The sequence below is a fragment of the Opisthocomus hoazin genome, chromosome 2 (genome assembly GCF_030867145.1).
Source record: "Opisthocomus hoazin isolate bOpiHoa1 chromosome 2, bOpiHoa1.hap1, whole genome shotgun sequence".
Lineage (NCBI taxonomy): Eukaryota > Metazoa > Chordata > Aves > Opisthocomiformes > Opisthocomidae > Opisthocomus > Opisthocomus hoazin.
This window is the reverse complement of record NC_134415.1, coordinates 131,070,144-131,085,308: the sequence shown is the minus strand read 5'-3', so window position 1 is coordinate 131,085,308 and position 15,165 is coordinate 131,070,144. Positions and strand designations below refer to the sequence as shown.

Genomic DNA, 15,165 nt, shown 5'->3' with positions numbered 1-15,165 from the left:
CACCCTCGGAAGATGCCGGGCAGCCGCAGCCGAGCACCCCCCGACCCAGGGGCTCACGGCGCTGCGGGGACGCAGCCGAGCACCCCCCGACCCAGGGGCTCACGGTGCTGCGGGGGCACAGCCGAGCACCCCCGATCCAGGGGCTCACGGTGCTGCGGGGACGCAGCCGAGCACCCCCCGACCCAGGGGCTCACGGTGCTGCGGGGACGCAGCCGAGCACCCCCCGACCCAGGGGCTCCCGGCGCTGCGGGGAAGGAAAGGATTCCCCCCCTCACGCCGCAGAGCCGTGTGGTCTGTGTCCTCCCTTCCACAGCCAGGCAGGAGCCTTCACCTCCTGCAGGGCAGCAGCCCCCCGTCCCTGGCGTCCCGGCTTCAGGAGAGCTCACCTTTCTTTACCTCATTTTACACCTTGTTCCCCACTTCTCCTTGTGCTGCCCCAACACCCCCTTTTCTCCCTCCGGGCTCCTCCAGAACAACCAACACCAATTCCTTTGGCCTTATCGGTCCCAGTGCTGCTACCCCCCCACCCCAGTTCTGAGGCACTGCCAGCCCGAAGCGGTGCCGCTGGCAGAGCCTTGACTCCCCTGCTCGCTCGGTGTCCGTTCCCTGGAATATTTTTCACTTTTCTCCTGGTCCCCATCAGGGGTCTGGCCAGTTGCAGGGGTTGGTGGTCCCGCGGGATGGCTTGGTCCCTGTCACCCTGGGGTACGGCGGGATCCAGAGAGCAGCAATGCCAACAAGCAGGCCACGACCGAGGGGGTGGGGGGCAGGGAAGGGGTTTCAGGGCAGGGGAGGCAGGGACGGGCACGAGGGCTGCCTGGGACGAGGGGGTGGCAGACACCGCCCGGCACATCTCGGCTCGCTGCGCCGGGCTCCCCAGACCTCTCAGGCACCAGCTCCTGGAGTCAGGGGGTGTAGAAACCATAGAGCGGTTTGGGTGGGAAGGGACCTTACAGACCATCTGGTTCCAACCCCCCTGCCATGGGCAGGGACCCCTTCCCCCAGCCCAGGGTGCTCAGAGCTCCATCCAACCTGGCCTTGAACCCTGCCAGGGAGGAGGCAGCCACAGCTTCTCTGGGCAGCCTGGGCCAGGGCCTCAGCACCCTCAGAGTGAAGGGTTTCTTCCTTAGATCCAATCTGAATCTCCCCTCTTTCAGTCTGAAGCCACCACCCCTTGCCCTGTTGTTGTCCCCAAAGTGGGACCCTTTACCCGGAGTGCGACGCGCCAACAGACGCCCAGAGCAGAGGCGTTGTCTTTATGGCGTTTGGGCGCAGAGACGGGTGCGAGGTGACAATTCCACGAAGCCAGCACGCCGCGAGCGGAGTCACAAGCACTGTACACCCTCACGAAACCAAAGAAATTACTCATTGCGTGAGGACTGGGTCACAGAATCACAGAATGGTAGGGGTGGGCAGGGACCTCTGGGTGTCACCCAGTCCAACCCTCCTGCCCAAGCAGGGTCACCCAGAGCAGGGGGCACAGCACCGTGGCCAGGCGGGGCTGGAATATCTCCAGAGAAGGAGACTCCACAGCCCCTCTGGGCAGCCTGGGCCAGGGCTCCGGCACCCTCAGAGGGAAGAAGTTCTTCCTCGGGTTCAGCTGGAGCTTCCCAGGCTTCAGTTTGTGCCCGTTGCCCCTTGTCCTGTCGCTGGGCACCACTGCAAAGAGTCTGGCCCCGTCCTCCTGACCCCCACCCTGCAGATATTTAGAGGCATTTCGAAGGTCCCCTCGCAGCCTTCTCTTCTCCAGGCTGAACAAGCCCAGCTCCCTCAGCCTCTTCTCATAGGAGAGATGCTCCAGTCCCCTCCTCATCCTCGTAGCCCTGCGCTGGACTCTCTCCAGTAGCTCCTCATCTTTCTTGAACTGGGGAGCCCAGCACTGGACACAGCACTGCAGATGGGGCCTCCCCAGGGCAGAGCAGAGGGGGAGGAGAACCTCCCTCGACCTGCTGCCCACACTCTGCTTGAGCTGCGGGGTGCAGGGAGCTGCGGGGTTGCAGGGAGCTGCGGGGTGCAGGGAGCTGCAGGGTGCAGGGAGCTGCGGGGTGCAGGAGCTGCAGGGTGCAGGGAGCTGCGGGGTGCAGGGAGCTGCAGGGTGCAGGGAGCTGCAGGGTGCAGGGAGCTGCGGGGTGCAGGGAGCTGCGGGGTGCAGGGAGCTGCAGGGTGCAGGGAGCTCTGGGTTGCAGGGAGCTGCAGGGTGCAGGGAGCTGCGGGTTACAGGGAGCTGCAGGGTGGAGGGAGCTGCGGGGTGCAGGGAGCTGCGGGATGCAGGGAGCTGCGGGGAGCAGGGAGCTGCGGGGTGCAGGGAGCTGCGGGATGCAGGGAGCTCTGGGTTGCAGGGAGCTGCAGGGTGCAGGGAGCTGCGGGGTGCAGGGAGCTGCAGGGTGCAGGGAGCTGCGGGGTGCAGGGAGCTCTGGGTTGCAGGGAGCTGCGGGGTGCAGGGAGCTGCGGGGTGCAGGGAACTCCGGGGTGGAGGGAGCTGCGGGGTGCAGGGAGCTGCAGGGTGCAGGGAGCTGCGGGGTGCAGGGAGCTCTGGGGTGCAGGGAGCTGCGGGGGTGCAGGGAGCTGCGGGGTGCAGGGAGCTGCGGGATGCAGGGAGCTGCGGGGTGCAGGGAGCTGCGGGGTTTCAGGGAGCTGTGGGGTTTCAGGGACCTGCGGGGTGCAGGGAGCTGCGGGGTGCAGGGAGCTGCAGGGTGCAGGGAGCTGCGGGGTGCAGGGAGCTGCGGGATGCAGGGAGCTGCGGGGAGCAGGGAGCTGCGGGGTGCAGGGAGCTGCGGGGTTGCAGGGAGCTGCAGGGTGCAGGGAGCTGCGGGGTGCAGGAGCTGCGGGGTGCAGGAGCTGCGGGGGTGCAGGGAGCTGCGGGGGTGCAGGGAGCTGCGGGTTGCAGGGAGCTGCGGGGTGCAGGGAGCTGCAGAGTGCAGGGAGCTGCGGGGTGCAGGGAGCTGAGCGGTTGCAGGGAGCTGCGGGGTGCAGGGAGCTGCGGGTTGCAGGGAGCTGCGGGTTGCAGGGAGCTGCGGGGGTGCAGGGAGCTGCAGGGTGCAGGGAGCTGCAGGGTTGCAGGGAGCTGCAGGGTGGAGGATGCTGCGGGGTGCAGGGAGCTGCGGGATGCAGGGAGCTGCGGGGTGCAGGGAGCTGCGGGATGCAGGGAGCTGCGGGGTGCAGGGAGCTGCGGGGTGCAGGGAGCTGCGGGGTTGCAGGGACCTGCGGGGTGCAGGGAGCTGCGGGGTGCAGGGAGCTGCGGGGTGCAGGGAGCTGCAGGGTGCAGGGAGCTGCGGGGTGCAGGGAGCTGCGGGGTTGCAGGGACCTGCGGGGTGCAGGGAGCTGCAGAGTGCAGGGAGCTGCGGGGTGCAGGGAGCTGCAGGGTGCAGGGAGCTGCGGGGTGCAGGGACCTGCGGGGTTGCAGGGACCTGCGGGGTGCAGGGAGCTGCGGGGTGCAGGGAGCTGCGGGGTTGCAGGGACCTGCGGGGTGCAGGGAGCTGCGGGGTGCAGGGAGCTCCAGGGTGCAGGGAGCTGCGGGGTGCAGGGACCTGCGGGGTTGCAGGGACCTGCGGGGTGCAGGGATCTGCGGGGTGCAGGGAGCTGCGGGGTGCAGGAGCTGCGGGGTGCAGGGAGCTGCAGGGTGCAGGGAGCTGCGGGGTTGCAGGGAGCTGCGGGGTGCAGGGAGCTGCGGGGTGCAGGGAGCTGCAGGGTGCAGGGAGCTGCGGGGTGGAGGGAGCTGCGGGGTGCAGGGAGCTGCGGGGAGCAGGGAGCTGCGGGTTACAGGGAGCTGCGGGGTGCAGGGAGCTGCGGGGTGCAGGGACCTGCGGGGTTGCAGGGACCTGCGGGGTGCAGGGAGCTGCGGGGTTGCAGGGACCTGCGGGGTGCAGGGAGCTGCGGGGTGCAGGGAGCTGCGGGTTACAGGGAGCTGCGGGGTGCAGGGAGCTGCGGGATGAGTCACACCAGGAAACCGGTTGCATCACGAACGGGGCTTGGTTTTTCCAACGGGAGCTCTCGGAAAGCTCCGCTCCCACCTCCCGCCGTCCCCTCGCTCCCTCGCCAGCGCCATGAAGAAGGGAAGCGGTCCCTCGGCCAGATGCTCGGTGGCTTTGGCTTCGTCCTCGGCGGCCACCTTCAAGGAGGAACTGCTGTGCCCTATCTGCTACGAACCTTTCCGGGAAGCCGTGACTCTTCGCTGCGGCCACAACTTCTGCAAGGGCTGCGTGACCCGGTCCTGGGAGCACCAGCACCAGGCGTGCCCCGTCTGCAAGGAGGCCTCCTCCTTCGACGACCTCCGCGTCAACCACACGCTCAACAACCTGGTGGAGATGATCCTCAAGGAGGAAGGGCGGCAGCGGGACCGGGCGGCCGCTCTCTGTCCCCTTCATCGCGAAGAAGCCAAGCTCTTCTGCCTGGAGGACAAGGAGCTGGCGTGCTTCATCTGCCAGAGCTCCGTGCAGCACCAAGGGCACAAGATGCGGCCGGTGCAGGAGGCAGCGGTGGATTTCAGGGTGAGGGACGCTGCGGGGAAAGGGGGGGACACCGATGGCACGGAGAGGGACATCTGGAGGGGTGCAGCCCGAGCACGCCTCGGTGCAAACTTGCCAGCACACGCCTTTGGCCCGCGGTGAAGGGGAGCGGGGTGACGCGCCGAGGGCTTCGCCCGCTCCCCGCCTTTCCTCGGGGTTGGGCTGGATCCGGCCGCACTGGTTCTGGCAGCAGCGCCTCGGGGTTGGGAGTACGTGTAGGATAGGGGGGTCCCATGATTCCCGCAGCCGGGGAGGGATTCGGGATGGGGAGGAAGCCCCCAGCCCCACAGAGCAGGATGGGCCATGGCTGTGCAGGGAGGAGGAAGAGGAGGAGGAGGAGACGGGCTCCGGCCGGCAGCTGGGCATCACGCCAGGACCCGCCGTGTTTCCCAGCCCGGAAAGCAGCCGCTGCCGCCCTGACTCAGCCCGCTGGGGACGAGCCAGATTTCAAATGTCGCGGGGCTTGAAAACAGGGAAGGGGCTGTGGGGGGGGGGGAAGGATTCACCAAGGAGCAAAGTTCCTCCGCCTCGCTGCTCGGGGGTGAGCGTGTTTGCGCAGCCCCGCGCGGAGCCGGACCCCTGCAGCGCTGGCAGACCTTGGCCGTGGGAAGGGGAAGGGTGGACTGAGCGAGGATCCTGCTTAACCTCGTCCTGCTTTGGGTTTAGGGCTCTTCTGGCTGAACCCGAGGAAGAACTTCTTCCCTCTGAGGGTGCCGGAGCCCTGGCCCAGGCTGCCCAGAGGGGCTGTGGAGTCTCCTTCTCTGGAGATATTCCAGCCCTGCCTGGACAAGGTCCTGTGCAGCCTGCTCTGGGTGACCCTGCTTGGGCAGGGGGTTGGGCTGGGTGACCCACAGAGGTCCCTGCCCACCCCGACCATGCTGTGATTCTGTGATTCTGTCTTCCCGCACTGGAAACCCTGGGCGTAGGGTCCTGAAGGCGTCTCCTCCCCGCAGGCCAAGCTGGAGAACATGGAGACCTCCCTGCGGCGTAAAGCGTTGGATTTCGGCGCCGTGCATCACTCCTACGAGTCCATCTCCAAACACAACCAGGTGCGTGGGTCTGATCCTGACACCCTCATGCACACACCCCATGTGGGAACGCGTCTGGCTCCGGGTTGGAGCGCTGCACCCATCCCGGAGCGAGGAGAGCGATGCTGGGGAGGGGAGGAAGGACCAGGGTGATGGGGCTTTGATACTGGGAGGGCAGCGTGGTCCCAGTGGGAGCCCGGTGAGTCCCTGAGCGCTGAAGCCGTTCGGAGGGCTCCGACGGCGCGTTTTGGGGGGACCCCAGGTGACGTCCCCGCGCACGGGGCAGGTGGAAGCAGCGCGGCTGGAGGCTCAGATCAAGAAGGAGTTCGAGAAGCTGCACGAGTTCCTGCGGAGCGAGGAGACGGAGCTGCTGGCCCAGCTGCAGGAGGAGACGCGGCGCAAGCACGGCCTCGTCGAGGGCAAGATGAAGCGGCTGGCGGAGGAGAAGCAGGTGCTCCTCAACGAAGCGTGCCAGCTCCAGTCGGACCGCAAGGAAGATGACTACACCTTCCTCATGGTAAACCCCTGCGAGGTGTCACCCTCGCCGTGGCACCCTCCTGCCTCTGCTTGGGTGCTGGGCAGCCCTCGGGGTGTTTGCAAGCCCCCCCCCACCCCAGGACCCCTTCCAAGCTGAGGTTTGACGCCCGCTGCCTCCTTCTCTTTCAGAGCCACAAGAACCGCAAGCGCAGGTGGGTCCCGGTCCCCGCCGCGTCCCCTCCTCGGTGACACAGGGTGCTTGGGGCGGCTGAGCCACCCCTGCACCCCTTCTCCGGGTCTGCTGCCCGGCTGCGGGGTGAGATCTCTGCCCCAGGCGAGTTCCCGTCGTGAGAGCTCCCTCCGCGTCCGGGTGCTCCGGCAGAAGAAGGTGCTGGGGGTCCCCAAGGCCAGGCAGCACCCCTGGGTGCCTCCAGGCAGGGGCACGCGCACGGACACGAAGCAGCAGCGTTGCGGGTCTCAAGGGAAGGTTTAAAACCCCGGTGGTGGGAGGATTTGGTATTGGGATCCTCCCGGCACGAATCTCCACCCTCCTGGGGTGAGAGCAAGGTTTGGGAGGCGATGGGTGCTGGTGGGGAAGCCCCTGCCAAAACGCAGGGTGCTGGGAGACCCAGCCAGGTCCCTTCCTCCACGCTCGACGTGTCTCCATCCTCTGCCTCCGTCCCAGGATCGCCTGCACGGCTGAGGAGCCGGAGCCTGTGTCCACGGGGATGCTCCTCGACGTTGCCAAGTACCTGGGCTCGCTGCAGTACAACGTGTGGAAGAAGATGCTGGACATCATCACCGTAGGTGAGGTGCTGGGCTTGGGGGACGCGTGGGTCCCCCCCTGAAGGGTGGTTGTCCCAGGGCTAAAGCAGCCTTTGTGAGGAGCATCTCTCCTCCGAGGAGAGGCAGAGGGAGCTGGGCTTGTTCAGCCTGGAGAAGAGAAGGCTGCGACGGGACCTTCGAAATGCCTCTAAATATCTGCAGGGTGGGGGTCAGGAGGACGGGGCCAGACTCTTTGCAGTGGTGCCCAGCGACAGGACAAGGGGCAACGGGCACAAACTGAAGCCTGGGAAGTTCCAGCTGAAGCCGAGGAAGAACTTCTTCCCTCTGAGGGTGACGGAGCCCTGGCCCAGGCTGCCCAGAGGGGCTGTGGAGTCTCCTTCTCTGGAGATATTCCAGCCCCGCCTGGCCACGGTGCTGTGCCCCCTGCTCTGGGTGACCCTGCTTGGGCAGGGGGTTGGGCTGGGTGACCCACAGAGGTCCCTGCCAACCCCTGCCATGCTGGGATTCTGTGAGGGGCAGCCCCAGGGGTGGTGGGTGCCGGAGAGAAGAGGAGCGTGGAGAAGCCATGGCCACAGCTGCTGGAGCTGGGGAAGGGGGTTGGAGGGTGTAAAGGATGCTCTGGGGCACTTTCACTCCAAAAGGGAACCCTGAAGGGTGCATTTTTCCATGGTGAGCTGGGTTGTCCCCAGAAGAGAAAGGATGGGTAGAGGCAGGGCTGCAGACCCTCAATAATCACAGGATCATAGAATCATTAAGGTTGGTGAAGACCTCTGAGATCACCAAGCCCAACCATCACCCCAACACCCCCATGCCTGCTAAACCCTGTCCCCAAGTGCCACATCCACACGGTGTTTGAACCCCTCCAGGGATGGGGACTCCCCCACTGCCCTGGGCAGCCTGGTCCAAGGCCTGACCACTCTTTCAGGAGAGACATTTTTCCCAACCTCCAATCTGAGCCCCTCCTGAGGCAACCTGGGAGCATTGACCAACCCCCCCTCACTCCCCCCTCCTGTCAGGGAGCTGGAGAGAGCGATGAGGTCCCCCCTCAGCCTCCTCTTCTCCAGCCTGAGCAGCCCCAGCTCCCTCAGCCGCTCCCCATCAGACTTGTTCTCCAGCCCCCTCCCCAGCCTCGCTGCCCTGCTCTGGACACGCTCCAGCCCCTCCATGTCCTTCTTGGAGTGAGGGGCCCAAAGCTGAACACAGCACTCGAGGTGGGGCCTCACCAGCACCCAGTACAAGGGCACCATCACTAATAAGCTCACCCCTGAGGCAGTCCAGGCTCCTAACACTCATGTCCCCACCACAGTCCCCTTCAGCTTCGACCCCAACTCCGCGGCGGGCTGGGTCTCGGTGTCCGAGGACCTCACCAGCATCACCAACGGGGGCTACAAGCAGCTGGTGGCGAACCCCGAGCGCTTCACCTCGTCTCCCTGCGTCCTGGGCTCCCGCGGCTTCTCCACCGGCTTCCACACCTGGGAGGTGGACCTGGGCGGCATCACGAACTGGCAGGTGGGGGTGGCCCGGCCATGCGGTGACACCCACTGGACCTTCCACCACGATGCTCGCTCCGGCTTCTGGTACATCTACCGCCTGCCCGGGAAGGACGACGTGTCGTGCCGAGCGTCCAACACGGCGCGTTCGGAGGTGGCGTTGGGTGACCTGAGACGGATCCGGGTGGAGCTGGACTGTGACGAAGGAGAGGTCTCCTTCTACGACGCCATCCGCAAGACCCACATCTACACCTTCCACGAGGATTTCGGCGGCACCGTCTTCCCCTACTTCTACGTCGGGGGGACGCCGGTGGGCACGCTGCCCAAGGCGCTCCGCATCTGTCCCCTCCGGGTCCGCATCCACGAGGACGTCCCGGACTAGCGGCCACCACCTCCTGCCACCACCTGCGTTTGGGGTTCTCCAGATGGTTTTTTGGATTTCCTTCAAGAAATAAAAAAAAAGGGGGGAGGGGAGGGGGAAGAATTTGTGTGTACTGCCTCTTTTTTTTATTAATAAAAACTCTACTCTTCTGATACGGCTCTGCACCTCTCTGTGCCCAAATCGCCCCGGCTCCTTTCCTGCCCCTCTCCATCACGGATCAAAGCTGGGAAGGCTTCGGGGAAAAGGCATCTCCCTGCCGGGGGGGCTGTAAATCGTAAATTAAACCATCTGGGGGCTTTCCAAGCTTGTACAAGAGCTGCACCTTGCAGGGCTCCAGATCTCCCTGTGGTGAGATGTAGGGGATGATGGGCTTTGCCCACCATTAAAGAAACATTCGTGTCCCTAGGTAGCGTGGTCTCAGGCATCCGTGATTATAAAGTAATTTAATTAAAGAAATAGATTGAAAGGTAGAGGAAAGAAACGGTCTGGACCGGGTGCCTCTTTAGGAGAGGGACCCAGAGCAAAGAAATCCCGGGGCGTTTCTACCCTTGCAAGCTCTGCCCGCGCCATTCATGCGCCTTGCCCGTGCCTCTTGGTCCAGTGGTAATCCTTGGTCTGGGAGGGGTCATGGAATCACAGGATCATAGGTTGGCAAAGCCCTCCAAGATCACCAAGCCCAACCGTCAGCCCAACACCCCCATGCCTGCTAAACCACCTCCCCAAGTGCCACGTCTACACGGTTTTTGAACCCCTCCAGGGATGGTGCTCCATAAACACGTAGATATGGTCCTTTTTTGCCTTGTGGGACGACTCCTCTGCCTCCAGACAGGCCGTTCCGTGAGCAGTTCTTATCTGCAAGAGTTGCAGCTCCCTCTGACAGCGGCAGCCTCCTTATCTCCCAGTTCCCACCAGTGCCGGGGCCTGCCTGGATCCCAGCAGCCCGGCCAGGATAAGCTCACAGCAAGAGACCTGGGATCCCAGCAGCCCGGCCAGGATAAGCTCACAGCAAGAGACCTGGGATTCCAGCGAGCTCACACCCCCCCTGCTAACTCCTGCTAAGCAAAGTTATTCAAACCTAAAGATGCAGCTGAAGGAATGGAATATGTTGAAAGAATTCAGTTGATTAAACATATTCTGCCACACCGCTCGCCTTGAGGAACGGGAAAAGCCCACGCGGCCCGGCTGGCCGCAGGCAGAAGCTCATTTCCCCAGGAGAAACCAGTAACGGGGACATCCATGAGTGCAACAACTCCCCCTCTGCCCCTTCTCCCCGTGACTGTACCCCTCCGAAGGGCTTTTCTGTAAATCCCCAGCTCCGGGAGTCAGGCAGTGGCTTGCGGTTGGTGTGTGGAAGTGGAGGGTGCTCGGAGGTGGGATGGGGGGAGACAGAAAACACCTTCCACAACCCCATGCTGGGTCTGGCCCGATGTTAATCCTGCCAAAAAGGCGTTTTCCTCCACCCTGGTGAGCGCTTGGGGTTTAAAGGCGATGCCCCGGGGAGAGGGAGGGTGCCTGGTGGGCCACAGAATCACCGACTCACAGCATGGTTGGGGTGGGCAGGGACCTCTGTGGGTCACCCAGCCCAACCCCCTGCCCAAGCAGGGTCACCCAGAGCAGGGGGCACAGCACCGCGGCCAGGCGGGGCTGGAATATCTCCAGAGAAGGAGACTCCACAGCCCCTCTGGGCAGCCTGGGCCAGGGCTCCGGCACCCTCAGAGGGAAGAAGTTCTTCCTCGGCTTCAGCTGGAACTTCCCAGGCTTCAGTTTGTGCCCGTTGCCCCTTGTCCTGTCGCTGGGCACCACTGCAAAGAGTCTGGCCCCATCCTCCTGACCCCCACCCTGCAGATATTTAGAGGCATTTCGAAGGTCCCCTCTCAGCCTTCTCTTCTCCAGGCTGAACAAGCCCAGCTCCCTCAGCCTCTCCTCGTAGGAGAGATGCTCCAGTCCCCTCCTCATCCTCGCAGCCCTCCGCTGGACTCTCTCCAGTAGCTCCTCATCTTTCTTGAACTGGGGAGCCCAGCACTGGACACAGCACTGCAGATGGGGCCTCCTCAGGGCAGAGCAGAGGGGGAGGAGAACCTCCCTCGCCCTGCTGCCCACACTCCTCCTCATGCACCCCAGGATCCCATTGGCCTTCTTGGCACCCAGGGCACGCTGCTGGCTCATGGTCACCCTGTCGTCCCCCAGCACTCCCAGTCCCTCTCCGCAGAGCTGCTCTCCAGCAGCTCAGCCCCAGCCTGTACTGGTGCCTGGGGTTGTTCCTCCCCAGGGCCGTGCCGCCTGTGCCACCCTCGCTGCCCAGGCGGCCAGGACCTGGCTGGAGAATCCTGATATTAACGGGTGGTTTCCATGGTTCCTCACCATTTGCATAGGATGCTCCTTAGGAACCAGAGCCGTCGGCGCAAAAACAAAAGGGAGACGTCGGAGGTGTGCGGCGCGGGGGTGATGCGGGGGCGACGCCGGGGCTCCTCCGCCTTCCCAACATCGGCTGACGCTATCCATTCCCAGCCGAGCATCCCTGGATACGGGGACAGGAGGGAAACCGGCGCGAGCATCCCACCTCCCTCCCACCCAGAATCACAGAATCACAGAATAGTAGGGGTTGGAAGGGACCTCTGTGGGTCACCCAGCCCAACCCCCTGCCCAAGCAGGGTCACCCAGAGCAGGGGGCACAGCACCGCGGCCAGGCGGGGCTGGAATATCTCCAGAGAAGGAGACTCCACAGCCCCTCTGGGCAGCCTGGGCCAGGGCTCCGTCACCCTCAGAGGGAAGAAGTTCTTCCTCGGGTTCAGCTGGAACTTCCCAGGCTCCAGTTTGTGCCCGTTGCCCCTTGTCCTGTCGCTGGGCACCACTGGAAAGAGTCTGGCCCCGTCCTCCTGACCCCCACCCTGCAGATATTTGTAAGCATCCAAATGCATACCCGATGCTGCCCATCGCCTCCCAAAAAGCTGGCACTGCCTGGGAATCTGGGCACCCCACGGCCGATTTCGGCACCAGCAAGGCGATATCTGGGAGCAATAAAAAGCCGGTGAAGCTCTTTGAGCTGCCGGGGCTGGAGCCGGACGAGGTTTTCCCCTTGTCGGGTCCGGAGGGAGCGTTTCCCTCCCGCGGACGCGAGCAGGAGCAGGTGCCTGGTGTAAAAACAACGATAAAGGGTGAAACGAGGCACCGCTTCGGACGACGAAACTGGAATTTTTTGTCTTTTTTTCCGAATCACGCGGTGAAAAATCGGTGGAGTTAGCGATGGGAGTTAACGAACTGGTTGGCTCCCGAAGGCTCGGCGTTTTTTTCGTGTGATGAACGGCAGCGGCCCCTTCCCCGCAGCTGCGTCCCCTTCCCACGGCGGCGGAGAAACGGCTGGAAGGGGAAACTCGCGGCCCGCAGCGACGGGCGGTGGATGTCTCCCCGGCACTGAGCGCTTGCTCACGCATCCGACGTTGGAGGACGAATCTGGGGAAAGCTCTGGCAAGGCCCAGGAGGACTTTTGGGTGGGATCCTCCTCTGCGGCCATCGCACCCTTTCCCCGACGCCCGAGACCCTGCCCGGGACGCGCCGGGTGCTGGCAGGACCCTTTCCGAGCTCCATCCTCCCACCTGGCAGCGATGAAGAAGGGTCTCATTAACGATAACGATGGTTATTATTATTTTAGCAGCATTTTTGGCTGCTCACGCTGAGGACGGGGTGCCTGGGATGGGGGTCCCCGTCTCTCCCCACGCTGCTCCCCTGCGAGGGGTGGTTGGGCAACGCTGGACCATGGGTGGGCGTGGGGGCGGCGAGTGGGGATCCCCGGGTGGGGGAAGGGGCTGCGAGTCCAGCCGGGGGGGGAAGGGGGGGCCTGGGGTCGTTGCAATGAATCCCCCCCACCCCACCAGGCTGTACTGAACCCCCTCCCCCGCAGACCCCCATCCCCGCAGCATCCCCCCGCCCCGCAGCATCCTCCCCCCCCCCCATCTATCGGGACGGGCGATATTTCGGAGGAGCAGCCGGCTCTCCCATTGGCTGCCAGCCCGGCGATGATGTCATTTCTGCCCAATCTGGGGGAGAACAGCAGCTTTTCCCCGCCCCTTCCCCCCCCCCCATTCCCCAGCCAGCGCCTGAGCACGGTGCATCCCGGAGTGGTGGGGGGGCAAGAAGCGGGGACCCCCCCTCTCCCTGTCCAAGGAGGTTTCCCGGGGTGTGCACAGCCCTGGGGAGGGGTCCTGCACCCCCAGGGTCCCCTGCGCTGGCCCAGGGGGCAGCGATGGCCCCTTCCCAGGGCCAGGAAGCCTCTGGGACAAGGATCCTGCGGGATCTGGGGATACCGAACCCTTGGGGGGGAGGTTGGAGATGTCCTGGGAGAGGAACGGGGGGATGCAGAGTCCTGGGACATGGACCATCCCGAGACACATGGACCATCCTAGGACACACGGACCATCCCGGGACACGGGGCATCCCGGGACACACAGACCATCCACAAGACACAAGGACCACCCCAAACCATCTCCTCTCACTGCCGGGACTCTCTCCTGGCTCCACGTCCAACCTCTCCTCCAACCATCTCCTACCATCTCCTATGCCCGAGGTGGTCCCACACCAGACTGACCCCCCTGGGGAGGGTTCGGTGGTGACAGCGTGGGTGGGAGAGGGGTGACCCATGGCAGCCCGCAGTCCCCATCACCCTGGGTAGACCCAAATCTCCTTGGCCGGACCCAAATCTCCTTAGCCAAACCCAAATCTCCTTGGGTAGATCCAAATCTCCTTAGGTGGACCCAAATCTCCTTGGGTAGATGCAAATCTCCTTGAGTGGACCCAAATCTCCTTGGTCGGACCCAAATCTCCTTGGGTAGACCCAAATCTCCTTGAGTGGACCCAAATCTCCTTGGGTAGACTCAAATCTCCTTGGGTGGACTCAAATCTCCTTGGGTGGACTCAAATCTCCTTGGCCAGACCCAAATCTCTTTGGCCACACCCATATCTCCTTGGTCAGATCCAAATCTCCTTGGGTAGACCCAAATTTCCTTGAGTGGACCCAAATCTCCTTGGGTAGACTCAAATCTCCTTGGCCAGACCCAAATCTCTTTGGCCACACCCATATTTCCTTGGGTAGATGCAAATCTCCTTGGGTAGACCCAAATCTCCTTGGGTGGACCCAAATCTCCTTGGATGGACCCAGATCTCCCTGGGTGGACCCAAATCTCCTTGGGTGGACCCAAATCTCCCTGGCCTCCTTTTGTTTTCTGTGCCTCGTTTAGTTTCGAGCAGCACACGCTGCTGGAGACGAGCGGTTCTCAGCGTCGGAGCAGCCTCAGAGGCTTTGTGGGGTGGAGGGGGACAGCTCTTAGGGGTGGTGACCACTGGGCATCCCCACAGCCCTACCACAGGGGCTCCAGGAGCTGAAACCAAGGTCTGTCCCCCCGAAAGCTGGTCGTGGAGGGCTGAGGGACAGGGAGGCACCTCCGGACATGACCCCCTCCCCCCTCAAGGGCTCCCAGCGTCTCCCCCAGCTCCAGCCCTGCAGCTAAGCCATGGTCCTCAACGTGGGGTGGAAGGGGGGGCTTTGTGCCCCGAGCCTGGACCCACAGCGAGCTCAAAGGAGCATTTGAGCAGAGCCTCCTGTACCCCCCCGCCCATGAGGTGCCACGCACCCCGGTGCCAGCCACCGCCGGGACCGTCCCACAGCCACGTGGGTCCCCACAACGGCCGATTGTCCCCCAGTTGGCCGCTGCATCTCGACTCTTTCCTCCCCTCCCTCCATCTCAGGGCTGTTCTCCGCAGCTCCTCGCACGTCCCACGGGCGTCCGACCCACGGCACCCACCCCTGCGTGGGCACCCGAGCCCGGGTGGGCATCCTTCCGGAGGGGGAACGACGCGCCGCTGAGTTACGGATGCCCCACCACCACCCAGCTGCGGCGTCACCCACGCGATGTCACCCACTCCCGTCCCTCGTCCCCGTTCCCAGCTGGGTCACCCCGTCCTTCCCCGCGTCCCGAGGCCGTGGGTTTGCCAAGCCACCCTACATTCGTTTTCTGGGGCGGGGAGGGGGGGGAACCACCTCCCCACGGCCGCCCTGATGCTCGAGACCCAAGCCTAAAAATACCCAACGCGGTTCCCCGGAGGTGCCGGGCGTGCGATCGCCGTCCGACGGAGCCGTCGGAGAAAAATAGGCCGGGGTGAAGGAGATGTGGGGGAAGGAGAGTTGGTTTCTGGTGAGGGCAGAGCCCTAGGAGATGTCCTAGCTCTGCCCGGGCATCCCCGGCGGCATCGCGCCGAAAATAATTTGGGGATCTGGGACTCGGCCTCTCCCAGTCGCACCAGTTGGGAGGAGGACGACGAGTCGTCCCGCGCCGTTGGGGCTGGGAACGGGTCACGCCGCGTCCCGGTGCTGGGAGGATGGAGAGGACACCAGAACGGAGGGGACACCCTCCCAGCCAGGGCGGTGAACTGGTCCCACTGGAGGTGCCACCAGGGCTCCACCGTGCCCGCCAAGTCCCCGTCTTCGTCACCACCGTTGCTCCCCA

General features: G+C 64.3%; 1 protein-coding gene across 7 annotated transcripts; it reads left to right on the top strand.

Annotated features, from left to right (window-relative positions):
- The first annotated feature begins 3,946 nt into the window (after window positions 1-3,946).
- Window positions 3,947-8,743, top strand: TRIM35 (tripartite motif containing 35). 7 transcript variants are annotated; one of them, XM_075411308.1, is made up of 7 exons: window positions 3,947-4,487; window positions 5,459-5,554; window positions 5,820-6,050; window positions 6,200-6,222; window positions 6,345-6,566; window positions 6,696-6,817; window positions 8,103-8,743. In XM_075411308.1, the coding sequence occupies exons 1-7, from the start codon at window positions 4,044-4,046 to the stop codon at window positions 8,666-8,668; spliced, it is 1,704 nt and encodes a 567-aa protein (XP_075267423.1). In that variant the 5' UTR covers window positions 3,947-4,043; the 3' UTR covers window positions 8,669-8,743. The 7 variants fall into 7 exon arrangements, with proteins under 7 accessions (XP_075267423.1, XP_075267414.1, XP_075267404.1 ...); XM_075411299.1 differs by having other exon boundaries at window positions 5,796-6,050; XM_075411289.1 differs by having other exon boundaries at window positions 5,432-5,554.
- Window positions 8,744-15,165: the final 6,422 nt, after the last annotated feature.